The sequence below is a fragment of the Leopardus geoffroyi genome, chromosome C3, assembly GCF_018350155.1.
Source record: "Leopardus geoffroyi isolate Oge1 chromosome C3, O.geoffroyi_Oge1_pat1.0, whole genome shotgun sequence".
NCBI classification, from domain to species: Eukaryota; Metazoa; Chordata; class Mammalia; order Carnivora; family Felidae; genus Leopardus; species Leopardus geoffroyi.
This window is the reverse complement of record NC_059338.1, coordinates 9,443,445-9,462,957: the sequence shown is the minus strand read 5'-3', so window position 1 is coordinate 9,462,957 and position 19,513 is coordinate 9,443,445. Positions and strand designations below refer to the sequence as shown.

The window sequence follows — 19,513 nt, the reverse complement described above, 5'->3', positions numbered from 1 at the left end:
TCTCAAAGTCTGGTCTGGGGCTCCCTGGACCTCCTTGAGACTCTGAGGATGTCCTTGAGATGAAAATTACCGCCGTCATAATTGTAAGATGTTCCCCCCCCCCCTTTTTATTCTTATTCTCTTATTAGTGTGCGGTGGAATTTCCCAGAGGCTTCAAGGTTTCATGATGGTAACCCTGCAACAGCCTGAATACTGAAGCAGCTATGCGAATTCAGCAGTGTTCTGTTAAACCAAACAGTAAAGATAGTTGCCAAAAGAAAAAAAAGAGAGGCTTTCTTCTCACTAGATTCTTTTTTGTTTTGTAAAAGATATTTTTCATAAAAAATATTTGTGTTAACATAATGAATTTCTCACTACCTTTTAAATGATTTAATACATATTTTAACATTTCTCAGTTTTAATTTATAAAGCAGTAAATATGGATAGATACAACCTTTAAACAATGTAGGGTTCTCAAATAAATTTTCAGAACGTTAAAGGGTTCTGATGCTGAAACAATTAAGAATCATTAGTTTAGAAAAAGATTGATGGGAAAAAATCTAGGTCTTTCCCTACATCCTTGTTCAGTATGTCTCTTTTTAGAATATCACTCTTTGTTTTTTAGAGATTAAGGGACTTAGAGTTCTATTTCTGTCTCATATTCTTCCCTGGAACTAAGAAGCTTGTCAGCCTTCTAAAAATAACAATTCCTTGTTTTTTCCTTTTTAGATTTGATGGTAGAGTGGTGGCAAAGCTCCCTTTCACCCCCCTTTCCTACATCCAAGGACTGTCTCATCGAAACCTGCTTGGGGATGACACCACGGACTGTTCCTTCATCTTTCTGTATATTCTCTGTACCATGTCAATTCGACAGGTGAGTGACCGTATCCACTATTAAATATACGTATCCTTCCTTGCTCTCACACCCTAAGTTCGCTTTTGCTTCTTTTTTTTTTTTTTTTTTTTTTTTTTAATGTTTATTTTTGAGACAGAGAGCATGAAGGGGGAAGGGTCAGAGAGAGACAGAGACACGGAATCTGAAACAGGCTCCAGGCTCTGAGCTGTCAGCACAGAGCCCGATGCGGCGCTCGAACTCACAAACCATGAGATCATGACCTGAGCCAAAGTCGGTCGCCCAACTGACTGAGCCACCCAGGCGCCCCCTCTTTTGCTTCTTTAATACTGACAATGTTTCAGAACCCCAGTGGATCCTCTAAAGCTGTTTTAAATGTGTGTCTAGTTACTGATCCTTGGGGATGGGTGGTGGCAGCCATAAAGTGAAACACGGTTTCCATATCCCATGTTTAGAGCTCTTAGGTTCCTTTTTCATTCCAGTCATCTAAAGATACAAAAATAAAGAGCGGGTTTGGTCTTCTCAGTATCGTCTCTTCCTTATTACATACCACTGCCTTCTGGCACTTCAGGAACACAAACAAATGTAGTAATTTGGTGATTTTTAGAATATTCACAGTTGAGATACTGAAGTCTGTGTTAGAGAATTTACATTTGGTCACCAAGATTGTAAGACATTCATAGTAAAAAAGGGTAAGAGCCAAGATAGAAGTATGGATAGTTGGGGGAACCCGGACAGAGACAGGACATTTGAATAGTTGGGGAAGATTCAGGCAGAAAGGTTTAGAGAATGAAGTGGCTTTTGAGATAGGACTTTATTTAATTTTTTTTTTTTTTTCAACGTTTATTTATTTTTGGGACAGAGAGAGACAGAGCATGAACGGGGGAGGGGCAGAGAGAGAGGGAGACACAGACTCGGAAACAGGCTCCAGGCTCTGAGCCATCAGCCCAGAGCCCGACGCAGGGCTCGAACTCACGGACCGCGAGATCGTGACCTGGCTGAAGTCGGACGCTTAACCGACTGCGCCACCCAGGCGCCCCGAGATAGGACTTTAAAAAGCAAGAAGAGTCATGATCTCGTGGTTCGTGAGTTTGAGCTCTGCATCAGGTTCTGTGCCGACAGCACAGTCAGTACAGAGCCTACTTGGGATTCTCTCTCTCCCTCTCTCTCTCTGCCTCTCCCCTGCTTACTCACTTTCTCTCTTTCTCTCTCAAAATAAATAAATATACTTAAAAAAAATTTTTTTTAAAGTGAGAAGAGTCCCTGGCTCAAACATTTTATATTTCAGTTTATATATTCAGTTTATAAATAAATAAAATATTTATTTATTTACTCATTTTGAGAAGGAGAGAGCAAGCAGGGGAGGGGCAGAGAGAGAGGGAGAAAGAACCAAGTAGGCTCCACACTGTCAGTGGACAGCCCCATGCCGGGCTCCCTCTTACAACCACGAGATCCTGACCTGAGCCAAAAGCAAGAGTCAGATGCTTAACGAGCTGAGCCACCCGGGGTCCCTATGTTTCAGTTTTTGAAATACTACCATTCAGCAGGCATTTCAGTGGGGAGATTGGTGCATGAGAATTCTTCTGAATACTGTCAGTGGCAGCAGATTTTTTGGTTGACCTGGCATGTGAGAATAAGTAGGAAATGGAATAATAGTTTGAAGCTTACAAAGGTCTTCGTGGTCTTACTGCTTAATGCTTTCCCCACCTCCTCTCTCATCCAACCCTCCAGCCATTCTCACTTGCCTGACAATTTCCGTGTCCCGCTCACCCACATTTGCTTTTCGTGAACGCTCTTCGCTCTCTCTGGCTGCCTCCCGCCTCGTCCTTTTGCAGATTAAATGCAACCGGGTCTCAAGTCTTCCTGGCATCATTTCTGACATTTACTACATTCTGAAGGATAGATTTGAGAAGGCCCTGATGAGGTGAAGGAAAGTCAGAAGCCTATCTGAATTGTCTGGCAAAACATCATCATATTCTGAACTACTACGGTGATGAGAGGGATGGAAGGGAGGGGCAGGTTGGGACCTACGTGGAGGGAAAGCAGCAGAACTGAATGAGGGAGAAAGGAGAAACTCAGGTGAGCCCCAGGTATGGCTTTGGTGACCAAGTAGACTGGTCTCACGAAGAGGGTGGGAATTGAGGAGAGAAGAGCAGGTTGGTTAGAAGATGAGCGGTTTGAGATGTTTATGGGGCAACTAAGTGGGCATGTCTGGCAAAAGTTGTACACTTGTGTGGCTGCGGTGGGGTGTAGGCTACGTGTCTTGAAAATGTCTCTTCAGTGAAGCGTTGTGTTTGGCTTAACCAAAGGTGAAAGCCAAGCCAGTGACAACACAGATCTCTTTTGTTGGCTTAGCAGAGGTCCATTGCGTTCCAGAATATTGTTCTTAAATGTGATTATTTAAATCTGAAACTTTTAAATTGGAGCTGTGTCCAAATAGTAATAAAACACAATGATGTATACATTCCACTTTAAGCAACAAAGAGCAGTTCTGCTTTAATTACCTTCAGATGTTAATGCTTTATGTGTGACAACTCAAAATAGTCACTTAAAAAAAAAAGTTTTTAAATGTTTATTTTTGAGAGAGACAGAGAGAGAGAGAGAGAGAGCGCAAGCAGGGGAGGAATGGGGCTGGGGGTGGGGTTGGGGAGGACACAGAATCCGAAGTAGGCTCCAGGCTCTGAGCTGTCAGTGCAGAGCCCGATGTGGGGCTCGAACTCACGAGCTGTGAGATCATGACCGGAACCAAAGTTGGACACTTAACCAACTGAGCCACCCAAGCACCCTGACAACATTTTAGATGGGACATTTGCACTGCTACCTGGCCATTGCTCCCCAGAATCACCGTCTGAAACTGTAGAGTTTTAAAACAAATAAATGTTAAGAATGATGGGGCATCCGGGTGGCAGTCAGTCTGACTGCCACTCAGGTCATGATCTCATGGTTCGTGAGGTCAAGCCCCGCGTCGGGCTCTGCGCTGACAGGTCAGAGCCTGGAGCCTGCTTCGGATTCTGTGTCTCCCTCTCTGCCCCTCCCCTGCTCACGCTTGCTCTCTCTCTCTCTCAAAAATAAATAAAACATTAAAAAAAAAATGATGGTTGAGGATGTTCACCTCAAGCTGGTATTTAAACTCCTTTCAGATATTTCAGAAAGTCTGGTGAGGTGTTTGTTTAGCAGTTAATTTTATCAGGAATGCAGTGCTCATTTACCATGGTGGTCAGCGGTTTTTTTCTGTTAAGGTCTGGATAGTAAATATTTTTGTGTTTAATATACTCTGTCATAACTGCTCAGCTCTGCCATTATAGTAGGAAAACAATCATAGACAGTATGTAAATGAATGAGAGTGGCTGTGTTCCAACAAAACTTTGTTTACAAAAACCGGCAAGGGGCCAGCGACAGTCTGCTAATCCCTGAAGGTTCAGGCAGAGACTTGCAGCTTTAGACTCTGAAAGCGCCATAGACAATGTGTAGACGAACATGACTGCGTTCCAGTAAGCCTTTGTTTATAAAAACAGGCAGTGGACCAACACGATCTATCTTAACTCCTGAGGACTATAGTGCACAACATGTGCTACAAAGTTAAAATAGAATAGTAGATCCTAGACAGGTACAGCTTAATAAAATAATTGCTTATTGAGTACAGAGAAATGGAGGAAAGGGGCAGTGAAACACACACACACATACACACACACAAATAATCAATGTGTTTTGAGCCAGGGAGGATACATACTCATTTTTTTTTTTTTACTTGTCCAGTTCTGTGCGCTGATACTAATAAGAGAAAAGTATACAAGAGCTATAGTATTGCATAGCTAACATAACAGTGTTGTATTTGAAAGATTTATTTCTTTTGGTATACGGTTATCTTCCCCAAGACGAATGGTGAGTTCTAACTTGTTGCGTCCTGACTGCTGGTCATCTTGGGCAAATAATTTAATTACCCAATTTTATACAAGGTATTCTAATATATTCAAAATCTTAGAAAAATCACCCAAATGACCTGCTTTTATAATTTTTACTTCACTGGCTGCAAATGGTTTCTGTACCTGTTCCTCACTGATTATTAGCGTATATACTGGAGGATTGGGAACTTGCATCGAGTCTAACATACCTTAGCATTTGAAGTGTTATTATGGAATATATGCCTCTTTTTTCTTTAATTACAATGTTTGTTAGCTTGCTATTTCTATGTTTTGTTTTGTTGTTTTGTTTACTTTATAGGATCTTAGGTTACCTGATAATAGACTATATACAGATGCCTATGAAATGAGCAGCCATAAAATACGAGGCTTTCAGAAATTCAACTTATAGACGTACTGTCATTTCCCCAGCGAGGCCATTCTTAGGCACGGAAGTAGGCCACTTGATTTCAGATATACCCGTGGCATAAAGTAGTTTTAAGAGAACGTAATGAATTGGGTTTTTTTGCTTGCCTGTTTTGGGATGTGAAGTGGAGTACGTGATGGGGAAACTAATATAGAATGATTCAAGCTTCCATGATGATTGCTTATATTCTGCCTTATAGGAGTTTTTGTTTGGTCTATTTGTTATTTTTATCTATTTTCTTCTTTCCTTGCCAACTGTTCCAAGGTAGTAAGTTCTCAATTGTCTGCATATATCTTAAAGGACCTATGTATGCTACATAGTATCCATCTGAAAAGTATATGTTAAACAAACAGTAGGTGCTACACAGAAATATAAACTTGTAAATTTGGCAAGTTGGGGTTACACCATTTTTTATTCCCAAGAGCAAGGTAGGAAAATGCGTTTCTGCCAGCCTCACCAGCAGAAATTGCTTTTGAGTTTTTATCAGTCTGATGGGTAAGAATTGCTTCCCCGTAGTTTTAACTTGCATTTTGGATTGAGCATCTCTGTTTGTCTAAGGCTGTTCATATATTCTTTCCTTTCCGTGGTGGCGAGAGACTGTGTATGCCTTTCACCTATTTCTCTAACAGGTTGTTGGTCTTTTTCTGAATGTTAGCTCTTAACTTTGGGACATTCGCCCTCTCTGTGTGCTCTAAGTTGCACATAACTTTTCCAACTTGTCGTTTGTGTTCCAGTTTTACTTATAGTGGTTTTTGCCACACAAAATTTTATTTGCTCGCTGGATTTTAGTTTTTCCTTTTAGATCAGATTTGTCTGTCTTTTGTGGCTTTTGGATTTTGAGTTATGATTAGAAAGTTCTTCTCCACTCTAAAGTTACCAGGAAATTCCTCCTCCTTTTCTGTTGGTACTTTTTTGGTTTCAAGTTTTGCATTTAAATGATGAGCCAGCCCATCTGGAGTTCATAGTTACCTTCTTCTTTCTTTGCGCTCTTCTACTTGGCCAGCTATTACGTGATTTTGAAGAAGGAGAACGCAAAAACATGGATTCATTTGAGATCACAGTTTGCCTCCTTCTTTTTTTTCCAAGACTAAGAAGCCAGAGAGCCAAAAGAATGCAGTGAGGTGAACGGTTGGACTTGAATATAAGTCCCGGCCAGCAGCCTAGTAGTGTTTTCTCTAGAGCTCTCGAAATCCGTCTTTGAAATTGGAAAGTCTGTTCAGTCCCAGTGACAAGTGTGTGAGTGGAGACGCTCCTCCTCCCTTCACACCTTGTTTAGATAAGAGGTCTTCTGAAATGTGCTAGTGTCCTGGGGCCGGCTAAGCAGCGTGATCTGAACCCCTAGAGGAGAAGAATGTGGAGGAGTAGGCCAGACGTCTCTGTCATGCCTACTGAGTGTCAGGGCTTTCAACTTGTCAGGGCGACTGCCTGTGGCAGCAGTGGAGTCTTGCAGGATTCTCAAGCCAGTCCTCTCTGAGGTCCAGACACTACTTTCTGGTTTCCTATGTTCAGTAATTCCAGTGCTGTTAATCTTTCTTATTGATTGTGTTAAAATAGACGTAACACAGAATTCACTATTTAGCTATTTTCAGCTGTGCAGTTCTGTGACATGAAGCACATTTACGTTGCTCTGCAAGCATCTCCATTACCCCCACCCCTGCTCTCCATTACCCCCAATCCCTGGCACCCACCGTTCTGCCTTCTCTCTCCCTCTGAATTTGACTACTCATGTTTGTGGGTTTGATCTCGTGTAAGTAGACTCCTATGATGGTGGTTCTTTTGTGACTAGCATGTTCTCAAGTTTATCCACACCGGAGCATGGGTCGGCACTTCCTTTTCTAAGGCCAAGTAATATTTCGTTGTATGTGTGAACCACGTTTTGTGTGTCCGCTCACCTGTCAGTTGGGCTGCTCCCACCGTTTTGCTGTTGTAACGCTGCTGTGAACACGGTGTGTCGATGTCTGTTTGAGTTTCTCTTTTTACGTCTTTTGGGCTATAGTCCCAGAAGTAGAATCGCTGGGTCATAAGGCAATTTGACGTTTAACTTTTTTGTGGAATCGCCAGCTGGTGTTCACAGCTACTGCGTCATTTTACCCAGTGCTGGTAATCTTAAGGCTTCAATTCACTACCAACTTGAGACCATTCACTAAAAGATTCAAGAAATTTTTCATGTTTTTGTTTCAGTGAGTGAAACCACAATTGCATTCACTCAAGGTCAATTTTATGCTAAACATGTAAAAACAATGTGTGTTTTATGCAAGTTTCCTCCAGCAGCACTTATGGCCTTGCTGGTTTTAACAGGGAAGTCTTCTTACAATAGTAAACTAGAATATAGCATCTAGGAGAATGAGAAACATTTCTGTTATTAGTGCCTTTAAAGTGTCAACAGTTTAATTGCTGAAGTGATTAGATACATTTACCATGGGTTTTCCTGCATTTATGTTTTTAAAGTCTTTTAGTTGTGAAAGATTATGACTACATTTACATTTGTCAGTTAATAACATCTCTACAGTGTTAACCAGAATCCACTTTACTAAATGTGAGTGATGGTATAATTCCAACAACCAGCTCTGTTCCCTTCATGACAGTGTGCACTCCTTTTTATAATGGAGGTATAATATAATATAAGGCTGAATCACAGGTATCTATCTGCTTCAGTCATGTTCCCTCCATCCTTAAGAGATTATTATCACATTAGTAACAATTCCTTGGTAGATTCTGTTTGTTCATTTATTCATTCAACAAAATGGAGCATGGATATGTAGCAGACTCCATGCTGGGTGCTCAGTATACACTTTGAAACAAAATTGACATATAATTATGGTCCTTGCTGTCATGGAACTTCTGTTTCTTTTGAAATTAAAAGGTTAATTTTTCCAACTATAGCTTCACTTAAAAAAAATCATTATCGAATATGGAGGTGTAAAAGTACATTTAAAATTATTTTTTTCTTTTTTATCAATGTTTATCTCTGAGAGAGAGAGAGAGAGAGAGAGAGAGGTGGTTGGGGGGGGGGGGGGCACAGAAAGAGGGAGACAGAGGATCCGAAGCAGGCTCTGCGCTGACAGCAGAGAACCTGACATGGGGCTCGAACTCACAAACCATGGGATCATGACCTGAGCTGAAGTCGGCTGCTTGACCAACTGAGCCACCCAGGTGCCCCTAAAATTAATTCCATTATACTAGTCATTCAGAGTAGAAGCAGATTGAACAATGATTGAACTTTGAACCTAAACTAACACAATTTTACGATGTATTGCTAGTTCACATAAATATTTGTGAATCTGGTTTTCATCCATTACTTATTTTTTCCCATAGTAGGATGTTATTAGTTAATTAAATGATTCACCATTGACTTAAGAGCTTTCAAGGAAAAGTGGAAGTAATACTATACTGATAATGTAATAGATTTTAAGACACATTCCTGCTTGAGAAACTTTGAAATGATGGGGAGAGAGGAGGAAGACAACATAAGGTTGAGGAGATACAGGGTTTGGAAGTAAAGCACCAGGTTTTGAGTCTTGCTGACACTTAACTAGCCGAGTGTCCTTGGGAAAGTCCTAGAACCTCTCTGAGTCTTTCCACAAAGGGGAAGTGGGGGCGAGTGTACCATCTCACCATGTTATGATGATCACAAGACAGTAATATACAGTGTTAGCAGTTCTTAGGGTGACATTTAAAAAAAAAATAAGTACCCCCTCCTTTGGGGTATTTTTTTTCCCTTTGGGGTATTTTTTAAACTTAGTATTTGTTTCGCGGCCCAGGTAGGACAAAGTTGCTTTTTAAAGATTGAAACAGGGTGGTATGTCATTAACTGAAAATAAATCTAATTAATTTTTCTCATTTTATCTTTCCCCCTTTTTAACATTCCTTAACGTTTAGTGATTAGTGCTTAGCTGCCTTGACCTTCACACCGCAGCTGTTTCCTTTGTGTGAGTTTGTAGCAGCGGAAATGGTAGGTCTGCCAGCTCCCATTGGAGGTGTTAAGTTAGTCCAGGGTGGTGATGGAATTCAAGAATAGGAGGAAATTTCCTTAATGGCTTTTTAAATTTTCTTGTTAGTATGAGTCAGTAATAGATTACATAAATAGTGATCTCCTCTATTAAAAAAGTGCTCTAAATCAATAAAAACTCAAGCAACTTTACCTGGTAAACAGCTAAGGGGAAAGTGGTCGATTCTTATGAATTTACGTGACTATAAAACCTATGAATAGAATTCCCTTTCTTTGAAAGCAAAAAGGGTTAGTTGTTCTGAGGAAGAATGGAAGAAAGAGTTTTATCTTTTTTCTTTTGTCACCCATATCTTAATATATTACTTTATGTATGTGCGACTATTATCTGGAAAAGTATCGGTGAGAATTTGTCATGGTCTCTTTGAACAGCTGTGTGCTCAGGAGAGAGATAAAAATAAGCATATTTTTTTTTCACCCTTGGCTTTCCTGGGGCAAAGGATTTTGATATGCCTTGTGAATGTATAAAAACAGGTTCTGATTATGTCTTGTCAGTGTATCTTAAAGTCATCAAAACGAGAAGAGCAGATGCCTGCCACCTCCTGTACCACATCATTAACATACGTCACTTCAGGACTTGGAGCTCAATTCATTAATGTCAGTATAGCTCATCTACAAGCAGGGTATTTTCATTTTTAGCACTTCACTTAAAATCAGAGAATGCATGAGGTTTAGAAAATGATAGCTTAGCTAGTACGTGAGAAGAACAGATTATTCAGGCATTATCTTACTCTGATCTCTGCGAATTGTTTCAGTGCAGGGGTTCAAGGCTTTATTTAGAATATCGCCTGTCTTGCTGAAGATTGACTCAAGTCTTTATGCTATGCCAGGAATTCTTTGATGCTGAGAATACAGGGTAAAAAGCAGTGGTCTCTACCCTTGTGAAACTCATACTCTCTGTGGAGAGATAGATCCGTAAGTCATGGAGTATGATCGATGCCTTTTGTGTGTTCACGTGCAAAATGGTATCGGAGGGAAGACCGTGCTATGGAAGCCAAATGGCTAAGGGATGAAAGTAAGAGTTTATACAGAGGGGCCATTTTGTTGTATCTTGAAGGACGAGCAGGGGCTTTCCAGTCTTAACAGAGCGTTCTTGGCATCGGAAGTAGTGTGAGGAACAGCACGGAGGCTTGAACGTGTACAGTGAATACAAGACTGTACGAGTGAATACAAGCGAGTGCAGAATTGTTGGTGGGATGTAACAGGAGAAGCAGCGTGCCCCTGCTTACTACCTGTACCTCACAGTACAGCACCGAGTGGTTCCTTTGTGTTTCTGGGGTTTGTCTTTTGTGTTGTTTTGTTTTGCTTTTTTTTTTTTTTATCGTGTTTACAGTGCAAGTCTCCTGGCAACAAATTCTCTTAATCTTCGTTTATCTGAAAATACTTTTATCTATATTCTTGAAGGATATTTTCACTGGATATGGAATTCTGGGTTGACTAGGGGTTTTGTTTGTTTTAATCCTTTCAGCTTTTTAAAATGCCCTTTCCCTGTCTTCTGGCCTCCATTGTTTCTGATGAAAAGTCCTTCCTATCTTTTTTTCCCTGTAGGTAATGTGTCATTTTTCTCCGGCTGCTTTTAGATTTTTTTTTTTTTTTTTTTTTTTTATGTTTGGTTTTTCAGCAGTTTGATTGGATGTGCCTACGGTATTAATTCTTTTTTTCTTGATCGTGCTACAGTTGTTTTTCCTGCCCATTCCTTCCCTCTTCTTCTGTGATTCCAGTGTCTTATATGTTTGTCTGTTTTTTCAGTATTGTCTAAGAGGTCACTGAGGCTCTGTTCAATTTTTATTTATGTTTTTTATTTATTTTTTCAACGTTTATTTATTTTTGGGACAGAGAGAGACAGAGCATGAACGGGGGAGGGGCAGAGAGAGAGGGAGACACAGAATTGGAAACAGGCTCCAGGCTCTGAGCCATCAACCCAGAGCCCGACGCGGGGCTCGAACTCACGGACCGCGAGATCGTGACCTGGCTGAAGTCGGACGCTTAACCGACTGCACCACCCAGGCGCCCCTCTGTTCAATTTTTAAAAATCTTTTCCTCTCTGTTCTTTAAGCAGGATAATTTCCTCTTCATTTGTCTTCAAGTTTACTGATCCTCTGTCATCCCTAATCTGAAATTAACCTTAAATCCATACAATGATTTTTAATTTTTTTTTTAATTTTTAAATTTATTTTGATAGAGAGACAGCATGAGCCGGGAAGGGGTAGACAGAGAGGGTGAGAGGGCGAATCCCACGCAGGCTGTGCACTGCCAGCACAGAGCCCGATGCAGGGCTCGAACCCACAAAACTGTGAGACCATAACCTGAGCCGAAACCGAGAGTCGGATGCTTAACTGACTAAGCCACCCCAGGTGCCCCCCCGTACAATGGTTTTTAAATTTTGATACAATATTTTTTTAGTTCCACAATATCCATGTGGTTCTTTTTTTGTGATCCTTTTTCGCTGCTGAGATTTCCTATTTGTTCATTTATTATTATGAGCATATTTTATGCTTGTAGGCATAGTTATTTAGTTACTTTAAAATAAAAACCTTATCTACTAATTTCAACATTTGGATAATCTGAAGGTTGGACTCTGTCGCCTGCTCTCTTAAGTATGGGCTAAGTTTCTCGTTTGTTGGTATATTTAATTATTTTGGATTGTATCTTAGACATTGTTCTGATAGATTGTATAGACTCTGGATTCTATGATTCTTTGAAAGAGTGGTGAGTCTTTTAGTTAAGCAGGCAGTTAACTTGGCATTCACACTCTGAACTCTCCTCTGTGGTCGGCTGTACCTGAGATCTCTGCTATGTTGGTCTCATCTGGGCTGCTTGAAGGCTGTCTAGTGCACGCATAGTTTAAGAGATGTGGGCAGAGTTTCAGTGTAGTTTTGAACTCCTCTGTTAGCTGTTTTCCAGGATCCTCTCACTATTATCATTAGCTGCTATGGTTGCACTAATCCCTGTCTTTTGGTTTTTCAAATGAGTAAGGCTTCAGTTTAATTCTGAGTCTTAGATACCCCACCCAGTGCCAGCTGCATCCTCCTATCCATTATAAGATTAAAAATACATACATACATACATCCGTTTATACATCTGTAACATACAAACGTACATCTTGTCTTCCGGCACTAAACTAAAATTCAGAACATTGTCCTTGACTGCTCCTCAAATAAAGGGCTAAACAAGAGATCTAGGAAAGTGTTCATTGGAAGGATGGTTATAAGAGAGAAAGATTAGGATTGTCACTTGATTGTCTGACGTACCTCCACCCCCTGAAAAAAAAAAAAAAAAAAAAAAAAAAAAGACCTTTATCACCAGCAAGGCCTTTAGACAACTTAGGACAGAAAATATTCATTCAGCATTACGAAGGAAGTGACATCACTATAGTGCAGATTTGATGTGCTCATGTTTCTTTCAGAAGTTCGATTTCCACTTTGCAAGAAATGTGTGCAAATCTGCATTATAATTTGTTACAACATGGTCACGTTCTAGAATGCTAGAGCGACAGGGGACTTGGGCTCCTTGAAGGTGCTTGGTGAAGAAGCTTGAAAGTTCCAGCAGGAGGCTTCAGGTCCCTTCAGTATTTTATCTGTTTTCTGTAGTGGGTTTCTTTCATGAGTTTTTTTTTGTTTTTTTTTTTTATTTATTTATTTTTTTAAATTTTTTTTTCAACGTTTATTTATTTTTGGGACAGAGAGAGACAGAGCATGAATGGGGGAGGGGCAGAGAGAGAGGGAGACACAGAATCGGAAACAGGCTCCAGGCTCCGAGCCATCAGCCCAGAGCCTGACGCGGGGCTCGAACTCACGGACCGCGAGATCGTGACCTGGCTGAAGTCGGACGCTTAACCGACTGCGCCACCCAGGCGCCCCATGAGTTTTTGTTTAAAGAAAGGATTAAAGGGTTGAAAATGATTGATCTGGCCATCCCGCTTCTTTCAAGGGGGGAGGGCAGCTGAGATCTGGAAAGGTGAGAAGACACTGCCTGTTGTTTTTTGCCTGGGTTGCCAGTACTGGAACTCAGGTCTTCTGACTGCTGACCCAACAGTGTATCTCAGGTACCCCAGCGTACTGTCATTTTCTTCAGTAAATATTTCATCTTTACATCCTGTCTCCCACACAGCTTATTGCAGCATATTTATTTATGTTAAGAGACAACAGGGAGGGGTGGAGAGAGAGAATCCCAAGCAGGCTCTGCAATGACAGTATGGAGTCTGATTGGGGGCTTGAACTCACAAACCCATGAGACTGTGACCCGAGCTGAAATCAAGAGTCAGATGCTTAACTTAACCACTTAACCGACTAAGCCACCTTAACCACTGAGCCACCCAGGTGCCCCCCAAACAGTTTTCTTAGGTGTAATGTGAAAACTGTGGGGCTGCTGGGTTGGGCCATTTGATGTGATTGGATTTTCACACCACTTTGTGGATATAGTAAAGAATATGTTATGGGAACTTGATGAGAAATTATCATCAATTGGAAGTGAAGGCTGTTTGCTTAATGCCAGAGAAACTAACAAAGAATAAACTAAGGATTGCCATGGCTGAGTTATTTTAGCTAAATGACTAAGAAATAACATTTAGCTGAATGTCTTTATGGCTAGTGACCTGGGTCTTCCCAAAATATCCAGTTAGCAACCAACAACTTCCTTTTCTTGATCACCGGCTCTTATCCTTTACAAAGAGGAAGGAACGCAAATCCTGTAGTGGTATTTTTCTGGGTTTCCTGCCAATAAAAGGCATGATTATGGGAAAACGTTTTTCCTTTGTTTTTCCCTTCTGACATACACTCCTCAGTTGTTACCCTATTTATGACACAGAACTGGACAGAAATTCAAAATCGTTTTATATTTTTCTATAAGCTTACCAAATCGTATTATATTTTGCATGTGTGTTGTGTTCTTCCATATCATCTTCATAATATATTAACACTTTTGTCTTTTAGCAAAGTGAGTATTTCTTTTTTTTTTAATTTTTTAATGTTTATCCATTTTTGAGACAGAGAGAGACAGAGCATGAACGGGGGAGGGGCAGAGAGAGAGGGAGACACAGAATCGGAAGCAGGCTCCAGGCTCTGAGCCGTCAGCCCAGAGCCCGACGCGGGGCTCAAACTCACGAACCGTGAGATCGTGACCTGAGCTGAAGTCGGACGCTCAACCAACTGAGCCACCCAGGCGCCCCCAAAGTGAGTATTTCTAAACTAGTGTTACGAATTCAGAAGGCCGGAAAAATAGGCGAATTAAGAGATGTAGGAAAGGGCCGCCCAGCTGCTCAGTCAGTAGAGCATCTGACTCTTGATCTCGGGGTCGTGAGTTCAAGCCCCACTTAAAAAAAAAAAAAGAAAGAAAGAAAGGGAAAAGTCGAGTCAGGAAAAGTCGAGTCAGGTCGAGTCAGGATGAGGTTGTTGAAAGATATAAAGGAGATAATATAGGGAAAACTATCTGCTGCACAGGGTCGCACTCAGTAAGCATTTGCTGAGTCACGGCCTGGCAGTCGAATTATTCTTCATCTGCATGTGAGGACAATAAGCCCACCTCACCGCCTGGTTGGGGGATTGAATGAGAACAATGCCTGGCACTGTGAGACAGAGCTGCAGAAATACTTGTCTTTATTTTAGGTTATCCTGTTAGCAATGTTTCAAAAAGTTGGGAGGCAAGCAATGAGAAAGGGGTATAAACTATTGGTATGTGTCCATATATTTTTATAGTCTTTACATGCATTTTTTTATAGACTATTTTTTAGAGCAGTTTTAGGTTCACAGCAAAACTGAATGGAAGGTGCAGGGACTTCCCATATAGTCCCTGTCCCCACATATGTTCAGTCTCCCCCACTGTCACCCCCTAGCACCAGACTGGTACATTCGTTCCAGTCAGTGAACCTACAGCAACACTTCATTATCAGCCAAAGTCCGTGATTTACATCGGGGCTCACTCTTGGTGTATACATTCTATGGGTTTGAATTTATGTACTTTTAAAAAAAATTTTTTTTAATGTTTATTCTGAGAGAGAGAGAGAGCGAGCATGAGCAGGGAAAGGGCAGAGACACAGAATTCGAAGCAGGCTCCAGGCTCTGAGCTGTCAGCACAAAACCCAATGCGGGGCTCGAACTCACGAACTGTGATATCCTGACCTGAGCTGAAGTCACACACCTAACCGACTGAGCCACCCAGGCCCTCCAAATGTGTGTGTGTGTGTGTGTTTAAGTTTATTTGTTTATTTTGATAGAGAGCAGGGGAAGGCAGATAGGGAGAGAGAATCCCAAGCAGGCTCTGCGAGCCCAACATGGGGCTTGATCTCATGAGCAGTGAGATCATGACCTGAGCTGAAATCAACAGTCAGATGCTTAACCAACTGAGCCACCCAGGCACCCCCTATTTGTAAACTTTAAAGTGCATAAGAGTGTTGGATGTTATTACTATGGTGGAGAGAATGGTGACCTCTACTCTTTTTCTTAGGTCATTTGTCATAAGACCATCACTTAGTTCCTACATGTGTTTTCAAGGAAAAGACTTCATGGATCAGGAGACAGAGAAATTTTTATCTAAGAAAAACCATGATAAGACCTGGGCTCATTTGTGAGACTATAGGAATTTGAACAGGTTATTTAGAAGTTCACTAAAGGAGGGGTGCCTGGGTGGCTCAGTGGGGTAAGCTTCTGACTTCAACTCAGGTCATGATCTCGTGGTTCGTGGATTCGAGCCCCACATCGGGCTCTGTGCTGACAGCTCAGAGCCTAGAGCCTGCTTCGGGTTCTGTATCCCCCTCTCTCTCTACCCCTCCCTTGATCATGCTCTCTCTTTCTCTCTCTCTCAAAAATAAATAAACGTTAAAATTTTTTAAAAAATTTTCACTAAAGGGTAAGATTGCATTCAGTAAATACAGAGCATTTACATTAAAATACAAATACTGGAGTAATGTAACATTGATAAACCTAATTTAGTGTTCCCAAAGGAAGCCTGTGACAAGAGCCACAAGGAGAACAAAGTATAGAGCTTCCATGAACTTCAGCCTTGGCTACTAAAGTGCCTCCGTTCTAACATTCTTGTTGCTGTTTGAGCTCTTCCCCATCTAGAGCAGTGGACTTATGTCCAATAGTCATTTATATGTTTTTATTTCATAAATGAGACTGTCAACAGTCTATGCTTCAAAATATTTCCTATTTTCCTGTTAGTTGTCTTCTGTAAATAATAGTTAACCTGTAATTTAAAGGGCATCAGGCACACCTGGGTGGCTCCGTCGATTAAGCGTCCAACTCTTGATTTTGGCTCAGGTCATGATCTCAAGGTTCATGGGTATCCTCATGGTGCTTATGGACAGTAGGTCCTCAATAACTATTGAGTGAATGGATATACATATGCTAACCTGCCTTCCCGTGGGGTGGAGCTTGTTCTGAAGACGGGAACTGTTAGTATAGGATGTACTGGATATACTGTGTAAGAGAATCCATCCGATTAAGAATCAAGACACATGATGGGGCGCCTGGGTGGCGCAGTCGGTTAAGCGTTCGACTTCGGCCAGGTCACGATCTCGCGGTTCGTGAGTTCGAGCCCCGCGTCAGGCTCTGGGCTGATGGCTCAGAGCCTGGAGCCTGTTTCCGAGTCTGTGTCTCCCTCTCTCTCTGCCCCTCCCCCGTTCATGCTTTGTCTCTCTCTGTCCCAAAAATAAATAAACGTTGAAAAAAAAAAAAAATTAAAAAAAGAATCAAGACACATGAGTTTTAATTCTAACTCTGCTCTTCATTTACCTTCGTAACTTTGGACAAACAATCATACCTTTTTAAGTTTTCATTGGAGTTCCTCAAATACAAAATGAGACCAAGCAAGAAAACATAGATGATCTTTAAGGTTTTTCTGTCTTAGAAATGATGTATGAAATCTTAACACCTGACCTTTACTGAAGCTCTCCACACTCATAAACCCTCTCACTTCCCTCTTTGAAGCATAGCATGTAATCCCCACATCACACTCCCCCCTCATGGTTGCTCTCTGGTACGCCCACGCCTGTCTGCTTCTACCAGGTGAGTCATTGCTTTTTCAAGAGCCTGTATTTATCCCAAAACAGTTTATGCTGGTTTTACTTGTCGCTGTATTTATGTAATTTAATTTAATGTTATAGTACCTTATAAAATGTGAGTATAAAAATAGTTATTTTTATGAGAACTAGTTCAATGAAGGTGAATTAAAAAAACTGTTGAATTTGGGGCGCCTGGGTGGCTCAGTTGGTTAGACGACCGACTTCAGCTCAGGTCATGATCTCACGGTTCGTGGGTTCGAGCCCCGTGTCGGGCTCTGTGCTGACAGCTCAGAGCCTGGAGCCTGCTTCAGATTCTGTGTGTGCCCCACTCTGCCCCTCCCTTGCTCACGCTTGTATCTCTCTGTCTCTCAACAATAAATAAACATTAAAAAAATTTTTTTAAAAAGCCGTTGAATTAGATGCAATGGGACACGTGGAAAAGATGAAGGGAGGTGCTGGAAATCTAGGAGGACTCTGGACTCAGATTGCTTTGCAGGAACCTAAGTGCCCTTATCACTTTAATAAAACTGAAATTTAACATCTCGGTTTCAGCTTTAGACGGTGCAGTAATGACTAACTCCAGCTGATGATTCGTATTCAAAGAAAAGGCCTTGCTACAAGAAACAGCTAATGAATATGTTTTATATGGTTCATGTTGAAAGAGAGATTACCTCTTCTAATGATTCTTCACTTGAAAAAATCCACTCTTTGGCTGTAGACCAAGGTCCCATTAGGTGGCAGTACTTTAATTGTTGTATGAACTCTCATCATGTTGTAGGCCTTTTTAAAAATAACACAGTAATAATTGTCCTATTTTAGGTCATAATGGTACTTTTAATTTATGTGGCCTCTCTTCATACGTGATCCATGTAAAATACTCTTCTCTACATCTCATATTCAAACCCAGTTTTAATTCTGTTTTCTTCACAGAACATCCAGAAGATTCTTGGCCTTGCCCCTTCACGAGCTGCCACCAAGCAGGCAGGTGGATTTCTGGGTCCTCCGCCTCCTTCTGGGAAGTTCTCTTGAAATCAAGAAGAGCCCTATAATTCCTGTCATTCTTTTTAAACATTCAAATTAGACTGCAACTATTTTGTAGCAAGAGCCATCGACAGACTTAGCACTTGGGCCACTTTCTGATTCTGAGTTATTTCTAGACTTTTTGGATATGATTCTAAAGAGAATGGCACCCACCAAACATGATAGTACTTTCAGTCACAGATAAACTAAAAAAAAAAAAAAGTTTGTTGATTAGATAAGTTCAGGTGATGTCTACGTAATAAGAAACAAATAGCATCTTTCTTTTTGGCTTACGCCAATGCTTTCCGTGGAACCGACTCTCAAGTCTGTGCTGTGTGCCGTATACCGTGGAAGTTGGCTCCCCGGAGCATTTAGCGATCTGGAAGGAGAAGTTAGTTTGTATTACTCTTCATTGGAACTATTTGTTGTGCATTTTTTCCCAAGCCAAATATATGACCTCAGATCAATAAAGAGGCCAAAATGTTAGCTATTTCATCTACAAGGAGAGGTCTGTTTTGTACCGTATTCCTGGAGTCATGTTTTTAGTAATCTGAACGTAAACATTAGCCAGGAAGGGCTAAACTAAAACTTTTCAAATGTACTGCTTTATCAGAGCCTGGAGCCTGCTTCAGATTCTGTATGCCTAAAAAGCTCAAAACACACAACTGTCGTATCGCGGGAAGTGGAAAGCGGAAGGCGTGAGGAGAAGGAAAGAAGTAGCTCATGAGAGTATAAAAACGAGGGTCCTCGGCAGTTCCCTTGATGCCCTTGTGTGGCCTTCTGGACCCTTGGGAAGGCACTCCTCGTCCTCCCCTGGAGGCAGGGTTAGGGTTACATGTAGGCGATCTTACAGAGCTTCCTTTTGGTCACAACAGCCTTTAGTTCCTGCCATGCTCCTTCATAAAGGAGGAGAGGGCGCTTTGACCATGGTCATCTCCCGCGCAGTCCGTGGAATCGGAAATCTTGTGTGGAGGGAAAAGTCTGGTCACTTATCGGTAGTCTCCTTAGATGCACATGCTCAACCAGTGAGAAAAGACGGATTATTTGCAAAGTAACGACTGTTAAACCGGTAGCAAACTTTGCAATGGCATAAAACCCAGAAGACAGTGGGGCAATACCTTCAAAGCTGAGGAAAATACTTATCAGCCCAGAATTTTATGTGCAACTAAACCAACAGTTGGAAGCAAAACTGGGAGGCAGTATTGTCAGAGCTACAAAATCCAAGATAATTGAATTATTAAAGGATATATTTTGGGTGCATCCGGAGCATATGACCCTTGGTCTTGCAGTCGTGAGTTCGAGCCCCACGTTGTGCGTAGAACTTGCTTAT

At 41.3% G+C, this 19,513-nt stretch overlaps 1 protein-coding gene across 1 annotated transcript in view; it reads left to right on the top strand.

The window, feature by feature from the left end:
• Positions 1-18,673, top strand: part of TMCO1 (transmembrane and coiled-coil domains 1) — a 40,518-nt gene extending 21,845 nt beyond the window's left edge. The window contains exons 6-7 of the mRNA XM_045455423.1: positions 709-853; positions 18,094-18,673. Coding sequence (XP_045311379.1) covers positions 709-853; positions 18,094-18,192 — 244 coding nt within the window. The 3' untranslated portion in view covers positions 18,193-18,673. The remainder of the gene's footprint in view (positions 1-708; positions 854-18,093) is intronic.
• Positions 18,674-19,513: the final 840 nt, after the last annotated feature.